Consider the following 27619-nt stretch of genomic DNA (forward strand, 5'->3'; position numbering starts at 1 on the left):
TCACCGTTGAAGATGGACAAAAAAAGGCGCCAAGTCCCTCTACATATAAACAAGCACGCAGTGGGTTGGGTTGCCCCATATGGCCTAATGGCCCCATTTGTTGCCACCACTTTTCTTTGTTCTTTTTCAAGTTGCATGTCTTGAATATGACTGACAGATAAGAGTACTAGCAGTAAATTTTTTTTTAATTAATTCAAAAAATTAAATAATTTTTTGCAACTATTTAATTGCATTCCGCAATAAGGTTTTCTTTATATGAGCTTCAGCCAAAAGTCCTGCATACAAAACTTTCGCATCGCTGAAAATGCTCTCTTTCTCTCTTACTTTTCAAAAGAACACACCACTACACATAACGAAGACAAATCAGTTCCACTTTAGCTCTTCAATCCTCCAATCAGCTGTACTATATATACTTCAGAATCCACCCACAAATAAATGGGTAATGATGATGATGAGGAGGATAACGAGGATGACAATGATAATCAATAATGTAAAAATATATTTATTGCAATGTAAAAATTACATTAAATATATCTCTATTAGCTATATAACCTAATTAGATAATGACAGAAATTTCCTACAAGCTGGTTTGTAGAAAATTTCTTATAACCCATATATAAAAAGAACACGTGTCATTTAAACAAGTGAAAAGCACATGTTTTTTTATTAATGCTATTTAAATAACGTGTGTTTCTCATATGCTAAGGGACACATGTCCATTTTATATGTGAATTATAAAAAATTTCCTACAAACCGATTTGTAGAAAATTTCTGTCCGTTAGATAATTTATCGCGTATGGCCCCATTTGTTGCCACCACTTTTCTTTGTTCTTTTCCTTTTTACTATGCATCACTCCAAGTTGTCTTGAATATGACAAATAAGAGCTCTGTGTTCTTTAATTTTTTTTTTTTTTTTTCACTATTATCTCAAAGTCATACTTCAATATATTTACTTTTTTTTTTTCTTTTATTTAGGTAATCCAAATCCCGAATACCATATAAAACAATGATCCTCTACGGTTGATAATCGTGAATTATGTAACAAGTAAAATCTTAATTATTTAAGCTTACATATAGTAATAATCGCATTATTTAACATTCATATAAATTTATATAGTAATCCAAAACGTTCATTACCACATATGCGGATAACGGATAATAACTGCACAGATACATATACCTAAAAATAATAACCGCATCTGTATATTATCATTCTCATATATCATTTAAATATTCTTTAAATTAAATGGTAGGAGAAAGAAAGAAAAAAGATAAATCATTTAAATATTGTTTCAAATAAATATTAGAAAAATGAGAAAAAGCTTAGATTTAGATAGAAGTTTTAGTTTCCTTTGTACTTATTTAGTTTAGAGTACAATAAAAAATTCTGATCGAAGGAGTTTAACACCTTATTTGAATTTCTAAAGAGTAGGTGTTCAGACCGTCAAAGACTTTACCTGTTTGGACTTATTCAAAGACTTTTTCTTTTTCTTTTTCTTTTTCTTTCTCTTTCTCTTTCTCTTTCTCTTTCTATTTCTTTCTTTTTCTTTTTCTTTTTCTTTTTCTTTTTCTTTTTTTTTTCCTTTTTCTTTTCTTTTCTTTTCTATTTTACAACGGATAGAAATTTGTTACAAATCGATTTGTAGAAAATTTTATACAACCTACATATAAGAATGACATATGTCCCTTGGCATGTGAGAAGCAAATGTTGTTTTAATAGCATGTGCTTCTCACATGCTTTTTTAATAGCATTAATAAATAAATAAAAAAATACTTATTTCTCACATATTTAAAGGATACATGTCATTCTTATACGTAGATCGTATGAAATTTTCAAATTTCTATTCTTTTACGACCCTTATTGCCATGAATTTAGTAAAAGCAAAAGAGAAGGGTTATTAAGAGAAATGTCTCAGCCAATCACCTTGTTGTCTATATATATATATATATATAACTCAAGTTTAAAAGATGAATAAACCCCAACAACTGGTACCACCCACCGTCCAATGATATAGAGAATGCAAGAACAGAAACTTCAACTTCAACAGACACCAAGGGTTAATAAAAGTTATTCTTAGAAAAAAGTAAAGGATGCTGCTGCTGCTGCTGCTCCTGCTCCTTCACTTTAAGCAGATGGACATGTGAGTCTCCTAAGTTATCCTAAATCAGTGGTGAAATCTGCTTTACAATTGCACCAGCTTCAACCTAGGAGTAAATTGACATCACATTATGCTTACGAGATAAAGTTTGAAATCAAAAAGCACCTAAAACACCCGTAGTGGAATAAGTAGTCAGCCATTCTCACTAAAAGGAATGAGTAATGCTACACATCATCCCCTTGTCCTCCTTTTGTCTCCCTAAAATTGATGTGGCTCTTAAAATCACCATTGAATTTTTGATATATCACTCTTGGGTTTTGATCCAATGGTGATTTTAAGAGCCACATCAATTTTAGGGGGACAAAAGAATGACAAGAGGATGATGTGTAACATTACTATATTGAAATGTCACAAGAAGATATTGTAAGATTTTATCTTTTATATATGGTCTATATGAGACATGTATAGATGATTTATTATATTTAATAATAAATTGCATATATAGTGTATGGTAAGATAATTTAATTGTATTAAATTACCTAATTGAATCAAATCAAATTTATTGTCATTGGCATTAATTTGTAAATTGATATCAAATTAATTAATTAATTATTCCTTGATAGGGGAAACAATTATGGTGTATACTAATTTTGACGGTTCCTGAATTAGCCTATAAATCAATAGTTCGTGTACTCCATCAGCACAATATTCAGTAGGCATAAATCAGAAAGATACTTCTTATTATTTTATTTTCAAAAGTTCTTTGAAGTGTTTGAGCAAAAATGGTTAGAGGTAACTCTAAATCTTTTTTTCTTTTTTTTTTTTAAATTTTTTTTTTCACTGCATATTTGTTTAGCATAATAATTATGTTTATGCTACCAGATATGAGCTTCAGTTAAAAGTCCTGCATACAAAACTTTCACATCGCTGAAAATGCTCTCTTTCTCTCATACTTTTCAAAAGAACACACCACTACACATAACGAAGACAAATCAGTTCCACTTTAGCTCTTCAATCCTCCTATGAGCTGTATTAGAGATGTAATCGAGCCGAGTCGAGTCGAGTTTAAAGATTTCAAGACTGACTCGTTTATGAGTCAAGCCTAAATAGTTGAGCTCGAATTCGAGCCGAACTATGAATTGCATGTTCAAGTTCGGTTGTTATAGTTCGACTTGTTTAAAACTCGGGCAAGCTCGAATTCGTTGAAAATAACATTGAAGCCAAGCCGGGTTACTGGACAAGCTCGGCTCAACTAGAGCTCGATGTAGACTATTAAATTTTTCAATGAGTGATCAAAGCAGAATTCAAGCCCAAGTTTATGAACAATCTCTATGCATTTATTAATAATATAAATATATAATATGTAACTATATAAGGCATATTATAAAATATAGTACATAACTATAGTTTATAAGTAACAAATTAACAATATGTTATTATATATAACTAGAGAGTATAAACTATGGTATATGTATAATGTGAACAAATAGTAAGTCTAATATATTTTATATAACTAAGTAACTATATAAGTATAATATATAACTATTGTTAACCATGTGTGATGTCATATATGTGTTTATATATATATATATATGCTAACTATTTAATATTGTTATATTGTTATATACTAACTATTAATAACTTAATATGTTAATTTAACATACTAAATATTGTTATCAAAATAGTATAATTAATATGTAATACTATATATATTATACTATATTTACTATTTACTAATATATATATATATATGTAAGATATGAACGAGCTAACGAGTCGAACTAAAAAGTCGGGCAAGCGATTCAGTCAAGTTTTAAACGAGCTGAGCTCGCGAGCCTCTATCGAGTTTTGTCGAGTAAGTTGAGTATGTATCACTTACTAATTGAGCGGGTTTTTATAGTAACGATCGAGTTTCTACAGTATCGAGCTCAAGTTCGGATCGGGCTAAACCGAACGGGTATCGAGCGGGCTGTCGAACAGACTGGTTTATTTACATATGCTGTACAATATATACTTCAGAATCCACCCACAAATAAATTAATAATGATGATGATAAAGAGAATAATGAGGATGACAATGATAATCAATAATGAGATATATTTCTATTTTTAAAAAAAAAAGAAAAAAAAAGAAAAAAAAGAAGCCAAATGTCACATAACATTAAATATATCTCTATTAGCTATATAACCTAATTAGATAATTTATCCTTGAGAAATGCTAGAAACCACCATCGCACAACTTTATCACCCCATTGACGTGGTAGTATCAAGTAGCCCTTGGATTTTATTTTTTTTCTTTAACAAAGGCTGATTCAATGGCTGCTAAACCTTACCATGTCCACACAAAAATAATTGTGAGGTTTTCAGCATTACTAGCAGTGGCAGATGAAATTCTTTTCACCTTTTTTCTCAAATGTAAAAGAAAATTACAAACGAGGGAAAAGAATGCCACTCTTGCTTCATCAATAAATGTTTCACTTGATAAACTCCCAAGCACGTTTGATAAAAAGGAAAAATACAAATAGAAGAATAATAAAAAGGAAAAAGGAAAAATAAAAAGCCTATCTTCGGTGTAAAAGAAGAATAAAAAGGAAAAATACACGTGTCTATATAACATTAACATTCAAATAGATTCTGCACTTACATCTCACAGTCAATCATCACTATCCATGTCCTTTCCATCCTAACCTTAAGAGCATGAAAAACATTTTCTTTGTAGATGTCAGTCTACTTTTGTGCTATTTTAGATATTCACATGACACCTGACCCTCCTAAATAAATCAGACATTCTTTTTCTCTCATCAATTGGAATCAACAATCAATTTTTTTGCCACCAGGCGAATGCCTGCATTCTGCTGATAGTCATATGGATCCAAGGAAAAGAATGCGTCCAAAAAGGTCCCAGGAGTGAACAAGGGTTCAAGCTCTGCCGCGTCAAATTTGCTGAACACAAGCTTTTGCACAGAGCCGGAAGATTCTTTTTGATATATCTCTGTAGCATATCGGGCACTATCTCCAGTTATGGAAGTTGGGATGCTGTTGTTACAAAGGAATCACACATCAAATAAGAACTTGATGACGCTTAAATTAATGCTCCATGTGCTTGAAAATTGACAAATAGAAGAAACAAAAACCCGATACAGTTACACAGATTCAAAAGATTGCAACTGCTAAATTCCAAAATATCTTCTAGCCTCATTTTCGTATTAACCAAATGAAGCAAAACATCTATGCGAATGATATGCTTCAGTATATAATGTGGTAGTACTTGTAATTCTCAAAAGAGAAACCAAGACAAACTTAACTATAAGCTGATATATTAACAAGCATGTAGGAATGAGCATGGCAGATTTCTTAGGCCGTGTCCTATTAATCTATTTTTCTCATGTGATTCTTAGATACTGAATGAAAACACACAATAAATCAAGAATAAGCAGTATATATCAACCTGCTCCCAATTTCTACTACACTACAGTTCAATGCCAAGTAATACTAACTCCAATCCTTTTGACTGCAATCTAGACTTTCATTATGCTGCTTAAACTGATGCATTCACCCCCTCCCCCACAATCAAGAGAGAGAGAGAGAGAGAGAGAGAGAGAGTGAGAGAGTGAGAGAAGAAAAAGCAAAACCATAGGACTAAACTTACTGCAATCTCACTGTAGGGTAGTTAACGAAGCCATTTTTCCTGGACACAACAGGCCTCCATTCAGAGCTGCTTCCAGCATCCAAGGAGAGCTTCTGTACCATACCATCACATTCATCGAGGACCTTACATAAACTCTGTGATGCATTAACCACAATGTTCAATCGTGGGCGGCCAGCATGATCAACAAATTTCGTACTTAACCCAAATCGCACTTTCAAATGCATACAACCAAGCTGCAAAATGACACCTTTGTGCAATAATTGTATTCTTTGACTCCCACGATAAAATGGAACAAAAGATGGAACAATAGCAGGAATAGAAACTTCATCAGGCTCTAAAAATCCCCCAGAGTGACTGCTACCGTAAGAAACATCAGCTGTGGAAGACATCTCAGAAGACTCCACCGTTTCTTCCATGGTGGCATCGGGTTCAAGGGATTCGGATGCACTTCTTAGCAGGCCCATGTCAAAAGGATCTCGTTGAGCACTAGGTTCAACCTCCGCTGCACTACTGCGAGTCATAAGTGATAATATTGGATGAGTTTCCTCTGTTTTTTTATTCATAGGAGATAGCATGGGACCCTTTTTCAACTTTGAGGTTGATGAGGGAGTCAGGTATGGGCCCACCCCCTCTGGAGAAGAATTTGCATTTCTACGACTTCTTGTAATAGCATTTGGAGAAACCCAACTGTTTTCCGTGAATATGTCTGGGAGGCTTGACTCCTGCATGTTTGCCAGATTTTTGTCAATAATATTATAACCAGCCTTATAATAAGGCATGCAAATATGCAATTCAATCAGCCAATCTTTTGTCCTGCCAAGCAATCAGGAATGGACTCTGAGCTGAAGTACATGTCTAAAGGAGAACTTAGAAACACAGTCAGCATAAGCATAAAATAATTAAGGTAACAAAGATTGCATAGCTGTCCGCCGATTCCTCTCGCTGAGGCCTACTCATTTCAGGGGTTACGTAGTTGGTGCATTTTTAAGAAAGGGATGAATGGTTCAGAAGTTCAAAGAGCCAAAAGGAAGCCCACAGGGAGAGAGAGATAATGTTTGGTACCTAATCAAAACTAAATAGGAACCATCTTAAGAACAAATATGTCAAGACCATAAGCAAGATCCGTGTGAACAATTGCAGTCAAGTCTTAGCAAAATCCAGCATGAGCCATGAAGTGGGATAAATTAATAATTTAATCCTACTGAACTTCTATAGAATTGTTGCCTATAACCCAACCCTAGGAAAGTACATCCAAATTCTAATGGCATCCTACATCATGTGTTTAGTGTTTCTCGTAGTATGAGAAAATTGCCCAAGAGTTTAGAATAGTACATCTCAAACTGGTTTTGGACAAAGCTGAACTGCTGCTACATTTATTCAATTTGAAAAATAGCCTATTAAGATATTGATAATAGAGTCCTATGACTTGGGAATAAGTTTTATAACTTTCAAAATTATAAAATTACCAAGAATAAAACTGTTGCACAATACTTGAGAACTTCAAGATTCATCCGAACATCATCCAGGCTCCTGAGGAATCAACAACATTAGTTTTGAGGAAACATAATATATCAGGCTAGTCTAGAAACAAAGTGTATGTAAAATGTTCCTTGTAGGTTTGTCACAAACCTGTGGGTCTGCTGTCCAAGTCCAAAATAAGTCGCAAGAGTGGCCATCTGAAGTAGAAAATGAAAGTATAAATCAATACTTCAAAATCTTACATCAATTAAAACCTAAAATACAACTATTTAGCCTCAAAAACTTCCACACAACTAGAATCCCTCTGATCATGTATAAACAGTGGTAATAAATAAACTAAGGAAACCATACTTAAGACATTGATAATGCTAAGAAACTTCACAGAATAGCTACCATACACTTGACAGGTACACAAACTCCAAAGATATGAAGAATCCGTCATATAATTTACTACTAGTCATTGTCTAACTAAATTTTCACCAATAACGGAAAAGAGCTGCAAACCGAGTCAACTCAGTCAAGGGTTTTTTCTTCTTTATTTATTTTTTCCCACGGGGGAAGAAATCTCCTGACTAGCTCACAAGAAACATGAATTTCCAGTAGCAAAAACAAGAAAGTTACAAATCATATGCTGATGCAGAGATGACACAGAGAATTATAACTAATAATACAACGCCCATTAACTAATATCCCCTAATTTCGAAAGAAACAAAACTAATAAAATGGGGTTTAAAGAAGACTAAAGCCTTAGACGCCTCATTATATTACTGAAAAGTTCTGCATAAAAAATAAGATGAAAGAAGATTGAAGAAATTATTTCTCCACTTATCCACAGTTCTTTAATCCTTTTCAATGCTATAATAATTTCCAAGATTGAAAACCAAATGGGTTAAATTCTCTGCATTTCCTGTGTTTGGAAACAAATTTTCATAACTGACCAATACAGTAAATATTTGCAAATGGATTTTTGGGAGTTTGTATAAATTATCATCTAATAAGATGATCTGAGTTCCTTCCAGAGTAGAGCGTTTCATACCTTCATGTCACCAGCTCTCCTTCCAAACCTCTGAGTCAACAATGCCAATGAATCAATCGTGCCCTTTGGCTCCGGTGCTGGCCGACCAATCTCTGCAAAAGCCTCCCTTATGCGAGCACAATCAAACCTTAGTATATTGTGACCCGCCCAAATCCGCCCTATACACAAAAAACGAATAATAAAATTCTATACCAGAATAAAAATATAAAATGCTACCAACAATAAAGAGCCAAAACCACAATGGTCTTCTTTGTTTCTGAGAAGTAAAAAAGAAAAAAATAACTGGGTACGTCAGATTCGAAGCTCGCATGTTTAGAATCCACAACCATATGGTACAAGAAAAAGCATCCATCCAAGTAAGCCTAATAAAACTGCTTGGCCTTATTTTTTAATTTCTGGGAACCCATTTTGTGCCATGTTTGTTTCGAAAGAAAATTGCAAGACAAGGGAAAACATTGGAATACGAATCTCAAAATTTTTACTATGCGTGGCCCGAGAACAGGTAAATTCTCACTTCAACAGACGCTAATTCAAGTTTCAACTACTTAGGCCTTGTTAATTTTTCAAAAAGCCACCATCCAACAAACTCTTACAGTTTCTATCCTTTTCCTAACATTTCTAAGCAACCCAACAGAAAATTAACCTCGTCATTTCACATAAACGAAACTTTAAAACAAAAACAAAACGAAAATTCCCAACAAAAAATAGGAAATAAACCAAACTCATTGCAACTGTAACAAAAAAAAAAAGAGTCCTTAAAACCAAAGTTGCCTTCCTTTTCCTCAATTTTCTCAGCAACTAAGAGAGGGTGACCGACCTTGGAGAATGTCGTAGACCCGATCGGCGATCTCGCCGAAGGTCGGGGCGGAAACGACGGCGTCACGGGTGATGCCGTTGCAGCGCACGGACAAGGAGGAGATGAGCGAGAGATCGGCAGGTCGGACCAGGGTGGAGTAGCTCTCAAGCTCCACCAGCTTCCTGGGGCACACCAGGATGGATCCGAATTCCAGTAACCCGAACCCCTGACCGGCTCGGGTCGGCACCGTCGTCTCCACGTCGAAGAATGCTATTTCGGATCTTTCCTCGCTCCTTGAAGTTGAACCCATTTTGATTTGCTCAATTGCAGCTGTGTCTGGATATAGTGAGTTTTTTTTTTTGATTGGCTGGGCAGAGTGAATTCAACGTTGAAGGACAGATAAACGCGCCAAGTCCCTCCGTATATAAGGACACAGTGGGTTGGGTTGCTTCCTCTGGTGGTTTACTGGGTTGCGGGTCATACCCCTCTTGTGTTGGGCCTTAAACGGCTCATTTGTAGTCACCACTTTTCTTTTTTCTTTTCAAGAAAACTTCATTTATAACCTCTTTTATCACTTTTATAAAAAAATACTCAAATTTTAAAAAATGGCAATTTAAAGTATTCATTTTTCAATTTTTTCAATTTTTTCAATTTTAACTCTCAATTATAATTTTTCATTAAATCCTATCAAAATTTCTAAAACACCCATACGTTCATTTTGTTGATGTAAGAGCATTCCTAATAGCCTCACCAAAATAGCTTTTTAGTTATTTTGGTGAGCCAATTTGATAAAAACACGAAAAAATCACTCACAGCAGTCTCATCACTTTAACCAAAAAGTTTTGATGAGTGAAATTACTCACCAATTCTAATTCTTCTTTCTCTTTCACATGATCAGCACACTTTTTTCTTTTTTTTCTCTCATTTTTTTCTCTCATCTTCCATCTTTCTCACACAATGATATCTTTATTTCATGGACATGAAGGTTTCTTTGTCCCTACATAAACTTTGTGGTTTTTTTTTTTTTCTTGAATTTGGTTGAGAAGCAAATTAAAACTTCTGTGAATTTCTTAGCAATGATTTAATCTCAAGATGAAGGTGTATGATAGCTTGTTGTATAAAAAATTAAATAGAAAAAGAATAAAGAAATCTGAAAAAAAAATTATTTAAATGAAATAATGATAGTGAATAGTTAAAATGGTGAAGCTGCTGGGATAATTTTAAAAAAGTGACTCACCAAAATAAAGAAAAATAGTTTTTGACTACTTTAGTGAGTAAAATTTGATGAGGCTATAGGAATGCTCTAACATTGTTAATAAGCCCTTGTATACTTTCTTCTTTTTCTTTTTTATTTTAACAAATGTTGATTTGCAGTGTCACATAATAAAAGTGGAGTAATGCTACACATCCCAAAATTTGTCTTCAAAATTTGGTTCCCAAATGATGTGTCACAAGTCACAATCTTATGTGATTTATTATTTTGAGAAATGTGTCACCATTTCGTGAGATTGTAACACATCATTTGAAAATTAAATTTTTTTTAAAAAGAATTACGTGTCAACATTTAATTAAGGAAAATGATAGATTTACAACACCACCACAACAATTATACAACAGCCCCTCACACGGGGTGAGGTCCAATGTGTAGGGCCCATCCCCATGTGAAGGACTGTTATATAATTGGTATATCGGTAAAATGTAGGAATCAAACCCCTTTAATTAAAGTATATTACGTGACTCCAGTAAAAGGAAAGTCTCTCTCATTATTGATAACCAACCAATTAATTACCTTGTTGCCTTTATCTTTTGGCAAAGGCAGTCTGCTAAAAGGGTTCAAACATGTGGCAAAAGACATTGTATTAAGGGTAATGTTTGTTGCACACGATTTGTACCCAAATCTTTGTCCAGCAAAAATAAAATTGAAAACCATTTGCCACGTTAGATTTGTTCACAAATCATGTATAAATGGCGTACAACAAAGATTACTCTTGTATTAAATTTGAAAGAACCCCAGCTAAGAAGTTAAATGAAAGATGTACACTTGGAGTCTAGGTATCTTATTCCTTGCCATTATGTGCAACCAAAAGCTTGAATGCCCAAAATTACAAGCAATGCCTATAAACATGAGGGCCTTGCCCTGCCCTAATCTCCACGTCTCCTTTTTCACCCAATCCAACTCTTTGAGTAGATTCCTGAATAAGTTGACCTCATTTCAAAAGTCAAATACAACTTCTTCACGACAGGAGTATTTTGCTGATTTCTCTTTCCTAAAGAATATTCTGTTTTCTGTTTTAAACAAGGTCAAGAATAAGTATACAGATTCCATTGTTGAAGTGGCACTTTTGACCGCCATCTCTTATTTCAGGAGTTTTTAAAATTTGAATTCAACTATAATATTTTAGATAAAATAAAGTTGAAAAAGATGTTTAGATCGTTTTTTGAGATAAAATTAAAAAAAGTGAGATAAAATCTAGTTTATTTTTAAAAAACTCAAACATTGTAGTAAATAGAATCAAGATTCTTCTTGTTCCAAAGCAAACTAAATTATATTGTTTTCCATTCAATCCATGAGAACTAGGGAATTTGAAATGGATTACATTCTTAAATTATACAATTGAGACATCCAAACGCTTGGAAAATGTTATCTAATTTTTTTTATTTTTTTTTTGAATAAATAGCATGTGCTATTATAAATACTGAAAAAGCCCTAAGGCTTACAATTTGAAAATAGAGGGACAAAACTCCCTACACTTTAAGCCAGAAGGATCTGACTTAAAAAACAACTGCATAGGCAAAAACAACAAATCTTACCAGGAATTACATTTGAGCCTCTTTTACATTAACGCTCACTCTAAAATAAAAGAGGGCTGATCTAGCATCAAGCCAATAAAAATTTCAATAAAATTTGAGCAATACATAGACAGATTGTACTGGAGAAATAGGAGGAATACACAACATACAAAACAGAAAAACACCAAAAATAAGCCGTCGGCAGTGGAGATAGGGCTGGCTTCGCCTAAGACGGCGGCGCGTGGAGGACACGCGTCGTCACCAGTAGCACCATACCGCAAATTGGACACCGTAGACCCCATCCCCCACCGTGCACGGCTAGAAAAGGCAGAACGTGGCTGTCACGCGCGCTAAATAGCAAAAGGCTCTCTGGTGCGTGAAGCATGCGCCGAGTTCCGACGATCAACGTGACTTGTGCTTCCGGCACCGGGTGCGGACGGCGACGAGGAACGCGGCTGGGTGGCACGTGTCTAGTATAAGTCAGCGGACGTGCATAGATCTGGCTTAAAAAATCCGAAGAAAAAACCGGCCAAAGCACTCCAACGACAACACGAAAAGCCGGCCACTCCCCCAAACTGGGCTTTTTGAGTTGAGCCTTCCTGCCTGAACCAAAAGAAAGAAAAACAAAAAAAAAAAAACATAAAGACACAAACCACCATAGCCCAAAGGGCTAAGGGAAGATTAACCACCACCGGATCTACCGGGGGAAACAAAAGCTCTAAAACCCTAATGGCTGAGAGAAAACTAACCTCCACTGGTTAACACCAGGGAGGGACAAAATCACTACCAAGCCTCCCTCGCCGGCAAAGCAAAACTCTCTCGAAGACTCTCTTTCTCTCTGGTATAATGCCAAGGTCTAAATGCACAAATTGACTTGGAATGAAAATGTTACCAATTAAAAATGTGGCAAGTTACAGTTGAGAATGAGTATATTTTAATTAGGTTCTTTTTTTTATGTTGTAAAAAAGTTTTGAGCAAAAAACTGTCTTTTTATTTTATGAAGAAGAAACACCACTGTAAAAGTGAAAATGACGCATTTTGGTAGGAAAATTCTTTCTGAGTGTTTCGATAATATGCCAATATTTTAATACATGGCATTTTCAAGCATTTTGATACTTAAAAATAACATAAATTGTCATTTCATTTCTTTTTAAAACAATTTTACTCCTATCGGAGGATATTTCTCCAAGAAGAAGAGCCACTCAATTAGAATATATATATATATATATATATTATTCATTAATGCTAGAAGATATATTTTTAATTTTATAATGTTAATGTAACAATTCTAAATTATTGTTCCTAAATTAGCCAAATTAAAATGAATAAATAAAATAAAGAGTTGGTTAACGTTGTTTTTAGCATTACTCTATATTATTTGTTCAAAAAAAAAAAACTATATATTATAATTATAATTTTTCATTAAATCTTATCAAAAATTTTAAAATACCCATACGTTCATTTTTTTGATGTAATATTGTTAATAAGCCCTTATATACTTTCTTCTTTTTCTTTTTTATTTTAACAAATGTTGATTTGCAGTGTCACATAATAAAAGTAGAGTAATGCTACACATCTCAAGATTTGTCTTCAAAATTTAGTTTCCAAATAATGTGTCATAATTTTATGTGATTTATTATTTTGAGAAATGTGTCACCATTTCGTGAGATTGTGACACATCATTGAAAAATCAATTTTTTTTTTTAAAAAAAAAAATTACGTGTCAACATTTAATTAAAGTATATTACGTGGCTCCAATAAAAGGAAAGTCTCTCTCATCATTGATAACCGACCAATTAATTACCTTGTTGCCTTTATCTTTTGGCAAAGGCAGTCTGCTAAAAGGGCTCAAACATGTTGCAAAGACATTGTATTAAGACTCTAAGAGTAATGTTTGTTGCACACGATTTGTAACCCAAATCTTTGTCCAGCAGATTTATTTTGTTTTTTAAAAAAATAAAATTGAAAACCATTTGCCACATTAGATTTGTGCACAAATCATGTATAAATAGCGTACAACAAACGTCCCCAAAAGGTAATTCAATTGGTTGAGGACCACGTCTCATGAAGCGAAAGTCACTAATTCGAATCCCCCTCCTCCTCTTATGTGGACATGTCAAAAAAAAAAAAAAAAAAAAAAAAAAAGCGTACAACAAAGATTACTCTTGTATTAAATTTGAAAAAACCCCAGCCATGAAGTTAAATGAAAGATGTACACTTGGAGTCTAGGTATCTTATTCCTTGCCATTATGTGCAACCAAAGCTTGAATGCCCAAAATTACAAGCAATACCTATAAACATGAGGGCCTTGCCCTGCCCTAATCTCCACGTCTCCTTTTTCACCCAATCCAACTATTTGAATCGATTCCTGAATAAGTTGACCTAGTCTCCAAAGTCAAATACAACTTCTTTGGGAGTATTTTGCAGATTTCTCTTTCCTAAAGAATATTCTGTTTTCTGTTTCAGAGAAGGTCAAGAATAAGCATACAGATTCCATTGTTGAAGTGGCACTTTTGACCACCATCTCTTATTTCATGACTTCATTTGGATGGGACATGTTGGGTAATGAATGGTATGTTTGGGGTCGAATTTTTTAAATTTGAATTTAACTATAATTTAGTGTGTGAATTTTGAGATAAATAAAGTTGAAAAAAATGCTTGGATAGTTTGACTTTATGAGATGAAATTAAAAAAATCGGGATAGAATCTGATTTATTTTCGAAAAATCTAAACACAGCGGCAAATAGAATCAATATTCTTTTTGTTCCAAAACATACTAAATTATATTGTTTTCCATTCAATCCATGAGAACGAGGGAATTTGAAAATGGATTACATTCTCAAATTATACAATTGAGACATCCGATGCTTGGAAAATGTTACTTATTAAAAAGATGGCACATTACAATTGATAATGAGTATATTTTCATTATGTTCTTGTTTTTTATGTTGTAAAAAAGTTTTGAACAAAAAACTGTCTTTCGATTTTATAAAGAAGAAAAACCACTGCAAAAGTGAAAATGAATCATTTTAGTAGGAAAATTCTTTATAAGTGTTTCGATAAGATGTCACTTTTTTAATATGTGGTATTTTCAAGCATTTTGATACTTAAAAAGAACATAAATTGTTATTTCATTTTTTTAAAAATAATTTTACTCCTATCGGAGGATATTTCTCCAAGAAGGAGTGCCACTCATATTAGAATATATATATATATAATTCATTAATGTTAGAAGATATATTTTTAATTTTATAATGCTAATGTGACAATTCTAAATGTTCCTAAATTAGCCAAATTAAAATAAATAAAATAAATGAAGAGTTGGTTATATTATTTGGCTTAGCAGGACTCTTATTATTTACTCATTTTTCATACCGTGTGTGATACTTCATCTTACGGTATCCGAATATCCTCTTGGCTAGCGTCTAGCAATTATAGACGTTTCATTTGAAAAGGCTCTCTCTCTCTAATCTCTCTATGGCATTGAGTTTCTCTTTAAAAGGGATTTGATTGCTGCAGTATAAGAGTGTACAACATGTGCACTCCCTCTCCTCACATGAGAGTGGAGCCCAGTGTTCAAGCTTCAAGGGACAAATGATTCCACTGTTAAAGCTATGAGTTGGATTTAATGGCTATTATTATTTTTATTAACAAAACTAAGAGATTTAAATAATGACCAGAAACATTTGAAGGTGAAGGGAGCACAAGTTACACGTCCTCTGCTTGCTACAGTACCACTCTGTTCAGCAAATGAGATCTTTTGTGGCTTGAAGTGGAGAAAACCCAGTTCCTTCCCTATTGGCTCAGTGAGATGCCACATAGCAAGCTGCTCAAATTTCCCATTCTTCATAATTTCTATGAAGGGAACCAGACTTCCTTGGTAGCTCCAGAATAGCACCATGATCCACAGAGACCACAAGAATGCTGGAATAGCATCTGATAAGAAACCCTTCTTATATAAATAATCCAACCAGGGTCTCGCCTAGGGCTGACTACCTGTCTCACATCTCAACCTCACCAATCAACCCAAGAGATTCAATGAAACAACAAGAATGATGGAAATATCCCCTTGTTCAACAAACTAGCATTTGGGCAATTTCAAAAGAAAAGAGCAAGACTGAAGTCTTAAGTGGACATGAAGTGGGGATGTGGCAATGTAGACAACTTTTAACCCAGAAGTACACAGCTACTTCTCAGCTTCTGCATACCATTTCTTTCTCATTAATGCTACAATTAATGCCATTGTGATACCATATGCAGCAAACATGACAGCAGAATATGTGGTTTATGCAAAAGTCTTCTTGATGTAGTTTTCTATTAGCAGACCATACTTTGGAACTTGTCATTGATTCCTATGGATTTGCATAAAGTATGTAGGAACGCGTGTCTAGACATGGTTTGCTGGAAAATACATCCTAACTAATCCCGTACCCTTTACAATTGTGGTTGCTGGTGCAGTATTGTCACTAGCGCGCGAAGGACTAGGCAACTAGTGTTTTAAATGCCAACCCTTTTAAGATGGGATTAGTGTCTAATATTTGGATGGGAGTAAAGCACATGCCAAGTCCAAAGAGACAAGTAGAAAAACTTGTCAACTTGCACATACACAAAAAAACTAAATAAAATGAAGACAAGTACCTTAAGGTGGACTACTTCACCATCCTCAATTACCAAAAACTTTCTTTGTGTGTTCAACTAGAGCTAGCATTGGCATCACTGGATAAGAAAAGTTCTTTGGGGTTTCCATTCTTTGAAACGAATTTATCATCATGAAATGCCGATCCATTGCTTGTGTCTTCCATCAATTCCTGAGATAATAATAGCAGTAAGGGACAATCAAAGAAAAATAAACAAATTAAGACAGAAGGTCACGTAAAATTTGTGCACAAAATGTAGGAGATCATGACATCATAAACAAGATGGTCAAATAGTCAAAGAATTCATTAGAAAAGTTTTTTCAAAAAAACTTCCGGCAGCATCACATACTCTCCATGCACACACATGAATATGAAACCCAGGAGTTGATCGATATCGTATCTATGGCCATCGCTCCAAAGCCGCCGTAACCCACGCGCCGTCCATCTTGTAGGTTGTGTCAGTACAGCAGCTGTGGCTTTATTCTGTACGTACATTGAGGCATTTTTATTTATTTTTCCGGTAACCCACCACCGGTGGTTTTGAGTGCTCCACCCGCCACCGCAAGGAAGGGAGTGGGAAAAGAAAGAGCACAACCATTTGACGACGGCATGTGAGTGACGGTTTGGGTAGGTAACGTGTCATGTTGTGTGCAAGGCTTGTTTTTCATTTTTCATTGGATTCCAACTACGAAACTTATTTACATGTTGAGCCCATGAACTATCACTTATTACACTTAACCCCTTTCAATTACCAATCGTTGGGAGAAAGCCCATTCCGTAAACCAAGATCGTTAGAAGGAATGTGTGATTTTTTAAGACGTAACAAATGACGAAAATAGCCCGAGTTTAAAAACTCATGTTTGTATATGTTACGATTCTTAATCTCTCACATTAGTTAAATGCAATCTTAATCGTGTGTAAATACCAAATGTGAGATCAGACCAAACTCATCGAGTATGTGATCGACTTTATTGCAACTTTATAATCGAGTCACAGAAGAGGTGGCTTATAGACTGAATTAAGATGGCAAGGGAAGAGTTAAAAGAAACGGTTCTTATCTTTTCGATTTATAGTAAGTTAGAGACAATGTAGGATGTAGCTCATGCTTGAGTTCAGGGACAAAACTAGGTGTATGGGTATCGGCTAGCTCCCCCAAAGTTTTAAAATTTTCCTATAATTTTATTTATTTCTAATTCCACGACTACAAGAGCTCAAAACCAAATTCCTCTTATTTCTTCCCTTAATCCTCAACATACAAAAATGCCTCTATTACATCCATTTCGTAGCCTTCCTGCTGGGCTTGTCTCGTGATCTCACCAAGCATCTCATATATTAAAGGCGCATGCTTATGGGCCCTGTCACTTGCAACAAAATCATGAACAGTTCCGTTAATTTGGACCCAACTTCGGCCTGGAGGCTTTTTTACACCCATCTCAACCATCTTCTGTCTCACAGTAACAACATCTTTCCACCTTTTAGCAGTTGCATACACATTTGACAAGAGAACAAGATAGCCAGCAGCCTGGCCAGGATCAAGCTCAACTACCAATTTTTGTGTAACATGGGAGGCAAGCTCAACATTCTTGTGAATTCTGCAACCCCCAAGGAGAGCACCCCAAACAGCATCATTTGGCCTGATGGGCATGGTCTCAACGAGCCTATATGCTTCATCTAGGAAACCAGCACGGCTCAAGAGATCAACCATGCACCCATAGTGCTCAATCTTTGGGCTGATTCCCCATGTTTGATTCATGCGCTCAAAAAGATGGCGACCCTCATCAACAAATCCCGCATGGCTGCAGGCACATAGAACCCCAATGAAGGTTATTTCATCAGGTCTTACTTGATTCACTCCCGAGCCGAGCATGGACCGAAAGACACTGAGAGCTTCTTCTCCACGGCCCAGCTTTGCTAAACCCGTGATGATGCTTGTCCAAGAAACAGTGTTTTTCCGTGGCATCTTGCTAAATACTTTATAAGCTTCATCAATCACACCACAGCTAGCATACATATGTATGAGTGCATTGTTCAAAGACACCAACAATGGCTGGTTCCTAACTCTCATTCTCTCTTCAATATACCCGTGAATCCACCTTCCCAGATTTAAATTTCCTATTTCAGCACATGCTGATAACGCTGCAACCAATGAAACCTGATCCAATTCCACATGGGCCCTCCTCATCTCACCAAACAAAGACAAAGCTTGTCTACACATCCCATTATGAGCACATCCTGAGATCATGGTCGTCCATGATATGACATTCCTCTCCGGCATCTCGTCAAAAATTCTCCGCGCCTCATCAATGTCTCCACACCTAATGTACCCCGCAAGTAATGAATTCCAACTCACAACTGTTCTCTCATCCATTTCATCAAACACGCTCCGTGCATACCCGACACCATTGGCCCCTCCACCCGCCGTGTATAAATTAACCAAATTCGTCTGAACAAACAAATTCGAGCAATACCCATTTGCCAAAACCCTTCCATGCACCTGCTCCCCTTCTCTCAACAACCCAGCCCTCGCACAAGCACTTAAGAGAAAGGAATACGTAAACCCATCGGGCTCAGCCTCCGTTGCCACCATTCTATTATACAATTCAATGGATTTTCTCGGAGTTTCACTCCGTCCATGCCCTCTGACCATCTGGTTCCAAATAGTGGCACTTGGGTTTTCGATGTTTTTGAAAACTCCGAGGGCATGTTTGAAATTACCAGAAGCTACGTAGAATGATAACAGCTTGACAAGAATGTAGTTCTTCTGGGTGAAACCGTTAATGACTATTTGGGCATGGATTTGTGAGAGCTTTTTGAGGGTGTTGCAGTTCTGTAGTAGAGAGAAGAGGTGCTGTTGTATAGCTCTGGAGCTTGTTGTTGGATTGGCGGGAATCAATTCTTCAAATAACATTTAAAAAAATAAAATAAAATTGAGGAGACGAAATAAAACAATTTGCCCGTTGTAAACGGAAAACTGATGTTGCCACTTCAGCGTTTTTTCTTTTTCTTTTTTTAAACGAGTCCTCGTCCAGTGTAGATGGCGCAAGATGAATCCAACGGACATAAATTAGGAGTCGGATCCTCTCCTGTTTGTATCGGCAAAGCCTGAGATTCAACCGATTCATATTGAGAGGGATGTGAGGCATGAGTCTCGAATTTACCTGACAAGAGTGAATACATATAGAAATTATACCTTGAAAGGTTCTCGATTTAAAAAATAAAATAAATAAATAAATAAAAATCATGCCCAATGAACCCCCCTCCTATAGCAAACTTCCTCGAATTAGATTTCGACACAACTAAGAAAGAAGATTTCATATCATCGCAGCAACATATTGGGACCATCTTGGCCAATTAAAGTTAATGTGGACCTATATATGTAGTTCAATAGAATCCTATGTTGGTGAAAGTCAAATCAGTTCTAATGGTTACATGGAAGAATTGGGGAACATTATCCTCAAAGCCAAAGATAATCCTCTAAATTAAATGCTTGTTTACATTTTCGACTAAATGAGCATTCATAGTATCAGATTTTACACGTCTGGTCACTTGCAAATGAAGAAGATAATCGCCGGAGTGACGCCAACCCACGGCCGGTGAGAGAGCCTCTTGAAGTCAGGTCAATATTCCTGCCTTAAAGAGAGAAAAATAGTTGGAGAATTCCTCTTGATATATGAGGCATACATGAGTTATAAAGAGACAAAAAAAAATGTCTTTTATTTTTTGCTCCCATAAGCTTTTTGGGCTTTTAATTATATCAGTGAATCTTTAATTTTATTGGGTACTAACTTTGGGCTCTAGGCTTAGTTTCTATATCCATCAAGCATCATTTACAGGTTGATCACCTAAGTTCAATATAATGGCATACGGTATTAGAGGTATATACATGTTGAACCAACCAAGAATGTTACACAAGCCAGAGTTTGGAGGAAGGAGAAAGAAAAAAAAGACAGTTTCTTCAAAATTTATAGTTTTGTACCAAGAAAAATATAGACTGAACCTACTTTTCATCCAAAGGGAAGGTTTGAGATATTTTTGTGACACCAATAAGCCTACTTCTTAGAGTACCAGAGGTAAACACTCAATCATTTTTTTAAAATTTAAAGAACAAAATTACTTTCTGCTTCCCTTAATTTTTCTCCAAACCATTAAAATATAATTTTTTTACTTTTTTTTTTTCTTTCATTTTATTATTATTAGGAGAAGAGAGGTGAGAGAAGAGAGAATCGAGTTTATGATTATAATAATCATTGGGAATACTACAGTTCTTAGAGAACCTGTAAAAAATCTGCTGCAAGTATATATATATTTTTTTATTTACATTTTTCTTATATTTAGAGAAGAAAACCACCTATAAGGTATTTACTATTAGTGCCCTAGGTGTTCTTACAAGATAGGTGAAGTGTTTATGGTGTCAATTATGAATCAAAATCTTATTGAATTAATAGGGTGTTGGAATTATCTAGAATTTACTAAATGTAATAATTGCTTTTAATTTAAGTAGTTAATATTTTATCAAATCAATATTTATCGGTTCTAAAAATATGCTAAAATATTATCAATATTGAATTGAAAAAGGTGATAAATGATGTTTTAATAAAATCTCAATAATTTAATTTGAAAACAATGATCTTGCGTATGGCATTATTCAAAATTAAATGGTACATGCTTCAGACGTTTACTCTATCACGTGAGATTCATGTCGTTTACGCCGTTCGATCAAACCCATGTCATTTACAGGGTCGGCCCTCATCAGACGCTTGTCGTTCATACTCTCCAATCAGATGCATGTCGTTTATGCCGTCCGATCGAGCAACGTGCCCTTTTCCCTGTCCGATTATTAGCATGTCGTTCACTCATAGGCACCTGTCTCTGGTTTTGATTCACAGCTGAAGGAAAAATGTAGAAGCAAAGCAAATAGATGGACGAGCACCGTTGCACCTGAGCAATGTCGAAGCTATTTCTTCGAAGAACCACGCTCGTCTATCCCGAGCTTTCCCCTTGGATCATTTCAAGAGTATATTGTTCGTCACCATCTTCTTCTTCTTCTTCGCTAATATCTCCGTCCCCTTCTGATCTTACAAACGCTATTCTTAGTTGCCGAACCCCTTACCAAGCCCTCGGGTGCTTCAATGCCTCTATGAAACGAATAAACCCGGCCGAGAATGCCCAGCCCTTTTCCGCTATCGTCCACGTCTTAACCAGGGCTAAATTGTACACCAAGGCCAGGTGCTTGATAAAAGACTTCATCCAGAAGCTGCAAAAGTCTCGCAAGCCCCGCCGGGTCTGTCATCTTGTTTTCACTGCGCTTAACCGGTTAGAAAGCTCCAAATTCACTCCCAATGTGTTTGGAGTGTTAATCGTTGCGTTTTCTGAAATGGGTCTTGTTGAGGAAGCCCTGTGGGTGTATAAAAAGATTGGAGCTTTGCCTGCAGTGCAGGCGTGTAATGCGCTCTTAGATGGGTTGGTGAAAAGGAGTAGGTTTGAGTCAATGTGGGAACTCTATGGGGACATTTTATCACGTGGGTTGAGTCCTAATGTTGTGACGTATGGCGTATTGATTGATGGATGTTGTAAGCAATGTGATATCTCAAAGGCACGTAAGCTATTCGATGAAATGGTTGAGAAGGGGATTGAACCGACAGTCGTGGTCTACACAAGTCTTATACGCGGTCTTTGCAGTGAGAGTGAAATGGCAGAAGCAGAAAAGGTGTTTAAAATGATGCGGGATTCTGGTGTGCTCCCCAATTTATACACTTACAACATTCTTATGGATGGTTACTGCAAGATGGCCAATATTAAACGAGCTCTCAACTTGTATCAGGACATGCTTGGTGATAGCTTGTGGCCAAATGTTGTTACATTTGGTATCCTAATAGATTCACTCTGCAAATTGGGTGAACTGATGGCTGCCCGAAACTTTTTCGTTTGTATGGCTAAGTTCGGTGTTGTTCCTAATGTATTTGTATATAATTGTTTGATTGACGGCCACTCTAAGGCAGGGAATTTGTCTGAAGCAATGAATTTGCAATCAGAGATGGAAAAGCTTGATATTTTACCAGATGTCTTCACTTTCAGTATTCTTATTAAGGGTCTTTGCAGCTTGGGTAGAGCAGAAGATGCAGATTCTTTGTTTAAAAGTATGATAGAAAATGGAGTCCTTGCTAATTCAGTGACATACAATTCACTAATTGATGGATTTTGTAAACAAGGCAATATGGAGAAGGCTTTGGAACTGTGTTCTCAAATGACTGAAAAGGGTATAGAACCCAATGTCATCACCTTCTCTACCTTAATTGATGGTTATTTCAGGAAAGGAAACATGGATGCTGCTATGGGTTTGTACTCGGAAATGATAATCAAAAGTCTTGCGCCTGATATTGTTGCTTACACAGCTTTGATTGATGGATATAGTAAACAGGGTAACATGAAAGACGCTCTCCGGCTGTACAAAGAAATGCTACAGACAGGCCTCACCCCCAATGTATTCACGATTAGTTGCTTGATTGATGGACTCTGTAAAGATGGAAGGACTTCTGATGCGATCACACTTTTTTTGGAGATAACTGGAGCTGCTTCCACCGGAGATGAAATCAATAGAACAGATAGTAGCTTCTGTTCCCCAAATCATGTGATGTATACAACTATAATTCAAGGTTTGTTTAGCGATGGGCAGATTTTCAAGGCCACTAAGTTTTTCTCAGATATGAGATGCTATGGTCTCAGACCAGATATCGTCACTTACATTATCATGTTACAGGGGCATTTCCAAGCCAAGCATATGCTAGATGTGATGATGTTGCACGCAGATATGCTTAAGATGGGTGTCATGCCAAATGCAGTCATGTACCATGTTTTGGCAAGGGGTTATCGAGAAAATGAACATCTGAAATCAGCTCACAGGTGTTCTGAGGATTCACTTGATGCAGGTCTTGGGGGTTTTGAATTAGGAGGACTGATGCCAGGATCTTTCTTGTTTACAGGAAGCAACAGTTCTGAGTGAGGACCACACTAAAGTGGTCGGATGTAATTTCCTCAGCTGGAAGGTCGACCTTCTTTGAAGGACCTTGGAGACCTTTGAGAGGGCATACAACAGCCCATCTCTATCTTTTGCAGCTTGCAACGTGATAAGTCATGTCGACATTTCCTTGCCATATTCTTCTCTCTACCAAATGGTGTCGCTTAAGCATGCCACGATGACTGGTCTTCAACTTTGAGGAGCTGTGGCTGTGCACATCCGTGGCTTTTTAATGTGGATAACTAAATTCTAAGAGCTACTAATTAATCGTGTAAAGAGAAGAAGCTTGACTGATTTGGCTTGTTTGGAAGATTTGTGATATCAGTCCTGTGCGCTCTGGGCTTCTCCCTTTTCCAAACATCAGTTCAACGTATTGCTAATTTGCTACAGCACAGTAGTAAGTAGTTGGTGTAATACTAGCGCCTGAATGGGGTCTTTTGGTGCAAATGAGGCAATTAAGAACTCAGAATTTACAATACAAATGAATACCTTTTGAAGTATTGTTCTTTCATCTAAATGTTATTGCCATTCAACTTTTGCTCTGAAATGGAATTGTTTCGGTTCTATCTGAATACATGGTCTGAGAACTAAACGGATTTGGATCTTTTGCAATTCTCTGCAAAAAGAGCAGAGCTGCAAAGGGGATAGGAGAAATTGTAGGGAGGCTATGAAAGGGAGCTTCCTGCTCGAGCAAGGGGCTCACCTGTTGCTCGGGCGGGTTAGAGCCTCCTTCTCAAGTCTCTCACAGCCTCCTTCTCAATAAAAGGGGATAGAGGTAATAATAGGGATTTCTAATAACAGAAAATCTTGATATGAACTAAACAGTGGGTCAGAAGTAGCAGTTAACTGATCTAATGAATCTTTTGGTTTGTCAAATAGTTGGCTTTGTGAACTCAGTTTCTCAAGGTTCCCTCCTAGCCAAGCGTTTGGAAGTTTCCATTGCAAGGTGCCCATTATTAGCACCAAGAAGGCAAGAATAAATGGATTATATGGTACTATGCAGTCGCTCTGTCAGCCAGTAGTATGTCCGATTGAAGTTCTTAGAATGGTTTACGATGCGTTTAGCTTATTAAGTTTTGGCTTGATTACAAGAATATGAAGATTTTCGTAGATTGTCAATCACTCTTGCCCTTCAAAGGGCTTTGTTGACTTATAGATTGCCCGCATGACGATTGGCTTTGTGATTTTGCAGGCTTTTTAAACAAAATCATGGGAAGTGTCCCGTTTTGAAGTGCATTTGAAAAAAAAAAAAAAATGACGGTTTTAAAAACGTGGAAAAGTCCATGTTTTCAAACATAATTTTACCAAAAGCTAGAATGCGTTTTTAAAAATCATGCTTTCATTAACTGCGTTTTAAAATTGTTATTTTTTTAAATCGCACATTTTGAAACTGCTAAATTAAACGGACACTTAGAATGCGTTTGGTATACAATTATGTGAATCAAGCACAATAAGTGCTTATAATTCAACTTTTCCTAGCTCAGGAAATGGATCCATGTGTTTGATATTGCGACACAGAACATGAGGTACTTGAAAAGGTTCCCATTAGTCCCAACAGGGGTGACCAAGTTCTTGGCAACAATTTATCATCCCAAAGTTCAACTCCATACCCACCTCAAACCACCAAAAGCAAACCAAACCCTTAAAAGTTACATTAACTCCAATTGCGCCACCAAGGCCTTACTGTTTTTCAGAGACCTTTTGAGAAAAATTCCTTCTACAATTGATAGCTTTTCTTTCTTGTTTGTCCTCAAAGCTTCCACCCAGAAGCATTACGCAATCGAAGGAAAACAATTGCATGCGCTCATCATAAAATTTGGCTTCGAATCCGTCGTTTACCTCCAAACGTCTCTTATAAATATGTATTCAGCAAGGGGGAATCTGTTGGATGCACACCATGTGTTTGATGAAATACCCTGTAAAAATATAGTCTGCTGGACGACCTTGATCTCTGCCAACGTTGACAACAAGAAGCCTAAAATAGCTCTCCTGCTATTCAGGCAGATGCAGATGGACAATGTGGAACCTGATAATGTCACGATCACTGTTGCTCTCTCTGCCTGTGCTGACATTGGTGCATTGGAGATGGGAGAGTGGATTCATACTTACGTTCATCATAAAAAGGGGCTCTATATAGATTTATCCTTGAACAATGCTCTCATTAACATGTACGTAAAATGTGGGGACATTGTGACTGGGAGGAGAATTTTTGACAGCATGGAAAAAAAGGATGTCACAAGTTGGACATCTATGATTGTGGGGCATGCGCTTCACGGACAAGCAGAAGAAGCTCTTAAACTTTTTGCTGACATGAGAGGAGCAAACAAGAACATTCGGAAGAAAAAGAGGAATGGTGATCGTGGGAGTTCTTTAATTGTCCCAAATGACGTTACATTCATTGGCGTTCTAATGGCTTGCAGCCATGCAGGAATGGTGGAGGAAGGGAAGCAACATTTCAAAAGCATGAGGGAGGAGTATGGTTTAAAGCCTAGAGAGTCTCACTTTGGCTGCATGGTGGATCTTTTCTGCCGAGCTGGACTCCTAAATGAAGCTTATAACTTCATTTTGGAGATGCCAGTGCAGGCAAATGCAGTGGTTTGGAGGACATTTTTAGGTGCATGCTGCCTCAAGGGAAACATCGAGCTTGCTGCCGAAGTCCGAAGTAGGCTGCTTGAGTTGGATCCTGGCCATGCGGGTGATTATGTTGCCATGTCCAATATTTATGCTGCTAAAGGCATGTGGGATAAGAAAATTGTTGTTAGAGATCAGATAAAACAGCGAAAGGCTCCTGGTTGCAGCTCAATTGAGGTGGGAACTGGAATAAGTGAATTTGTTGCTGCAGATGAAGATCATCCTCTAAGGTCTGAGTTATATGTGGTTCTCAAGAACTTACTTATCAATATGAAAGCTTCTGGGTACTCGCCGGAGCTTTCAAGCTTAACAGAGTACTGATCAAGAAATTTCATGGAAATGCGGCATGAAAATGTAAACTATTGACATTAATCATTATCATGTCAGCATGGTGAAATAGTACTGGGATAAGTGTAATTTGTATCATTACTCTTCAAAGTCTATTAGGATAATTCATAAACTTCAAAACATACACGACTTTCAAATACACGTAGTTGTTTTGTAGTTAAAACTTGTGTTCTCTATGTAATATTATACTATTCCAACATGATATGCTTTTGAGCCTCTCAAAAAAAAAAAAAAAAATCATCACCTCATAGTCATAGATGTAAGATGTTCAAAACAGTATCCTCTTTTCTTTCTTTTTTTTTTTCTTTTTCTTTTTTAATTCTTTTTTTTAATTTATTATTATTATTTTTTATGAAAAAATAATGGCAAAATGCTCCACTTCCTCCTAGGCCTTTGTTATTATTATCTTTTTCATAAATGACTGTATTTAAGAAACAATACCCAATTAGCTACTTTTTTTTTTCAAGGACCGTGTCACGGTGTTAGCTAGTTTATTTGATAGGAAAATATTATTCCTACAACATTTTTACAATTTATTGACACGTGTCGACATGTGATGAGAAGGTGTTCATTTTTTATTTGTTAACACGTGAGAAGGTGTTAATTTTTTTTCCAAAAAAAATAACTTACATAATTTCAATCACATATTTATAAGTGTTAACAAATTAAAAAAAAAAAAAAAAATTATAAGTGCAGTAATATTTTGTCGTCCAAGTTAGCCCAAGGGGCAAGGATGGGAGCGTAAATCGTGCAAAAAGAATTGGGAAAAGGAATGATAACATCAAACTTAGGATGAAAGCACTAAAATAATTTTAGTTGTCCTCCTATTTATTTATGTTTCAAAAAAGTCAAAACTATAATTGTTTCTTTTTTTCTTTTTTTCAATGAGCAATACAGGTTAAAGGGAAGGAGATCTTTTCCCACTCTTGATTCTCATAGAGAAATAAAAAGGAAAGAGGTGGGAATGCTTCCATAACAATGATGAGAAGCGGCCCATTTCACAACTAAATGTGTCCGGGAATTAACATTCCTTGAAACTTTGGTTGCAAATCAGGAAGGAAAACAAGAAAGGAGAGAAATAGTATCAGTAATTATGGCTGCCGAAGATCATTCAACACTTAAACAAAAGATTATTTAAAG

The 27619-nt window shown here is 36.0% G+C and overlaps 4 protein-coding genes across 4 annotated transcripts; 2 read left to right on the plus strand and 2 right to left on the minus strand.

Moving 5' to 3' along the window:
* Positions 1-4684: 4684 nt before the first annotated feature.
* Positions 4685-9456, minus strand: LOC133875758 (protein NEN1-like). The gene is made up of 6 exons (XM_062313988.1): positions 9080-9456; positions 8263-8420; positions 7377-7423; positions 7214-7277; positions 5748-6469; positions 4685-5134 (listed from the first exon to the last, which is right to left on the minus strand). The coding sequence occupies exons 1-6, from the start codon at positions 9366-9368 to the stop codon at positions 4900-4902; spliced, it is 1515 nt and encodes a 504-aa protein (XP_062169972.1). The 5' UTR covers positions 9369-9456; the 3' UTR covers positions 4685-4899.
* An 8101-nt stretch (positions 9457-17557) lies between these two features.
* Positions 17558-19475, minus strand: LOC133875924 (pentatricopeptide repeat-containing protein At5g66520-like). Its single transcript, XM_062314197.1, has one exon. The coding sequence runs from the start codon at positions 19391-19393 to the stop codon at positions 17726-17728; it is 1668 nt and encodes a 555-aa protein (XP_062170181.1). The 5' UTR covers positions 19394-19475; the 3' UTR covers positions 17558-17725.
* Positions 19476-21333: 1858 nt separating this feature from the next.
* Positions 21334-24035, plus strand: LOC133874715 (pentatricopeptide repeat-containing protein At5g61400). Its single transcript, XM_062312593.1, has one exon. It carries the CDS (start codon positions 21431-21433, stop codon positions 23483-23485), a length of 2055 nt encoding a protein of 684 aa, XP_062168577.1. The 5' UTR covers positions 21334-21430; the 3' UTR covers positions 23486-24035.
* Positions 24036-24909: 874 nt separating this feature from the next.
* LOC133876030 (putative pentatricopeptide repeat-containing protein At1g74400) lies at positions 24910-26605 on the plus strand. The gene has a single exon (XM_062314335.1). It carries the CDS (start codon positions 25022-25024, stop codon positions 26450-26452), a length of 1431 nt encoding a protein of 476 aa, XP_062170319.1. The 5' UTR covers positions 24910-25021; the 3' UTR covers positions 26453-26605.
* Positions 26606-27619: the final 1014 nt, after the last annotated feature.

Source organism: Alnus glutinosa, chromosome 8, assembly GCF_958979055.1.
Source record: "Alnus glutinosa chromosome 8, dhAlnGlut1.1, whole genome shotgun sequence".
NCBI lineage: Eukaryota > Viridiplantae > Streptophyta > Magnoliopsida > Fagales > Betulaceae > Alnus > Alnus glutinosa.

What these genes read in the sequence shown, in the direction of transcription:
- LOC133875758 (XM_062313988.1), bottom strand. Translation starts at nt 9,368, where the DNA reads ATGGGTTCAACTTCAAGGAGCGAGGAAAGATCCGAAATAGCATTCTTC. An exon ending in GGAGAGCTGGTGACATGAAG is followed by an intron (nt 7,424 to 8,262) that starts GTATGAAACGCT and finishes TTTCTACTTCAG; the next exon opens with ATGGCCACTCTTGCGACTTA. An exon ending in GTGCAACAGTTTTATTCTTG is followed by an intron (nt 6,470 to 7,213) that starts GTAATTTTATAA and finishes GCAAACATGCAG; the next exon opens with GAGTCAAGCCTCCCAGACAT.
- LOC133875924 (XM_062314197.1), bottom strand. Translation starts at nt 19,393, where the DNA reads ATGTTATTTGAAGAATTGATTCCCGCCAATCCAACAACAAGCTCCAGA.
- LOC133874715 (XM_062312593.1), top strand. Translation starts at nt 21,431, where the DNA reads ATGTCGAAGCTATTTCTTCGAAGAACCACGCTCGTCTATCCCGAGCTT.
- LOC133876030 (XM_062314335.1), top strand. Translation starts at nt 25,022, where the DNA reads ATGAGGTACTTGAAAAGGTTCCCATTAGTCCCAACAGGGGTGACCAAG.